Source organism: Zeus faber (assembly GCF_960531495.2).
Source record: "Zeus faber genome assembly, chromosome: 2".
Lineage (NCBI taxonomy): Eukaryota > Metazoa > Chordata > Actinopteri > Zeiformes > Zeidae > Zeus > Zeus faber.
In genome coordinates, this window is record NC_137189.1 from 16,137,165 (window position 1) to 16,138,031 (window position 867).

Genomic DNA, 867 nt, shown 5'->3' on the forward strand with positions numbered 1-867 from the left:
ACACACACACACACATACACACACACACACACACACACACACACACACACCGAGCAAACAGTGTCTAGGTGCAAAATAAGCCATATTCCACTAATGCGTCATTAGTCTCTCAAAAAAAGAAAACACCACAAAAACAAGTTCCACGTAACAAGTGGCCCACTTGTTACGTGGAACGTGTTTTGTGGCTGTTCAAAGTGAAACACATGAGGCGCACGGGTCGAGTTTTGCAACCATTTTATTCATGGAGTCTCTTATAAAAAGACATTTCAGAGATATAACAGTACAAAATAGAAAAGGACCCACACGGTAGTACACACACTTTTTGAACACACAATAGGCCGATGCAATACTGCTTTGGCATTTCCAAAAAAAGACACTGAATAAAGTGCAAGGTTTCCATTCGTTATCTCGGATGCGTACAGTACGTTCTCAGCTCTGTTTACTCTGTTCAGAATCATAACAAAACAACAACAAAAAAATAACTTGTTCACAGCGTTTCAAATCTCATCCTAGTTCGTGTTGAGACGCGATAAAGTGCAAATATGCGTCATGGGACAATGCATGTTGTAGTGTCACGTCCCCGCGAAGTGAAGCGTTCGCTGCCAGCTGTAAGCCCCCCCCCCCCCCCCCCCCCCCCCCACAAACACACACACACACACACACACACACACACACACACACACACACTCACACACTCACACACTCACGCACGAAGCACCTGTAAGCAGGTGGTGTGTGGAGACACTGTGGTTTCTCTTTCTTTCACACACACACACACACACACACGCGCACACACACACACACACGCGCGCAAAACAGCTGTAGGCAGGTTGTCTATGGAGACACTATGGCGTCTCTGTCTCTGTC

General features: G+C 46.1%; 1 protein-coding gene across 1 annotated transcript in view; it reads right to left on the bottom strand.

Moving 5' to 3' along the window:
• Positions 1-865: 865 nt before the first annotated feature.
• The window catches only part of gpr6 (G protein-coupled receptor 6), a gene marked incomplete at both ends in the record, with an annotated part of 1,005 nt that continues 1,003 nt past the window's right edge, over positions 866-867 (bottom strand). The window contains one exon of the mRNA XM_080023106.1: positions 866-867. This exon is cut by the window's right edge and continues 1,003 nt beyond it. Within this exon, the coding sequence (XP_079879232.1) occupies positions 866-867 (2 nt within the window).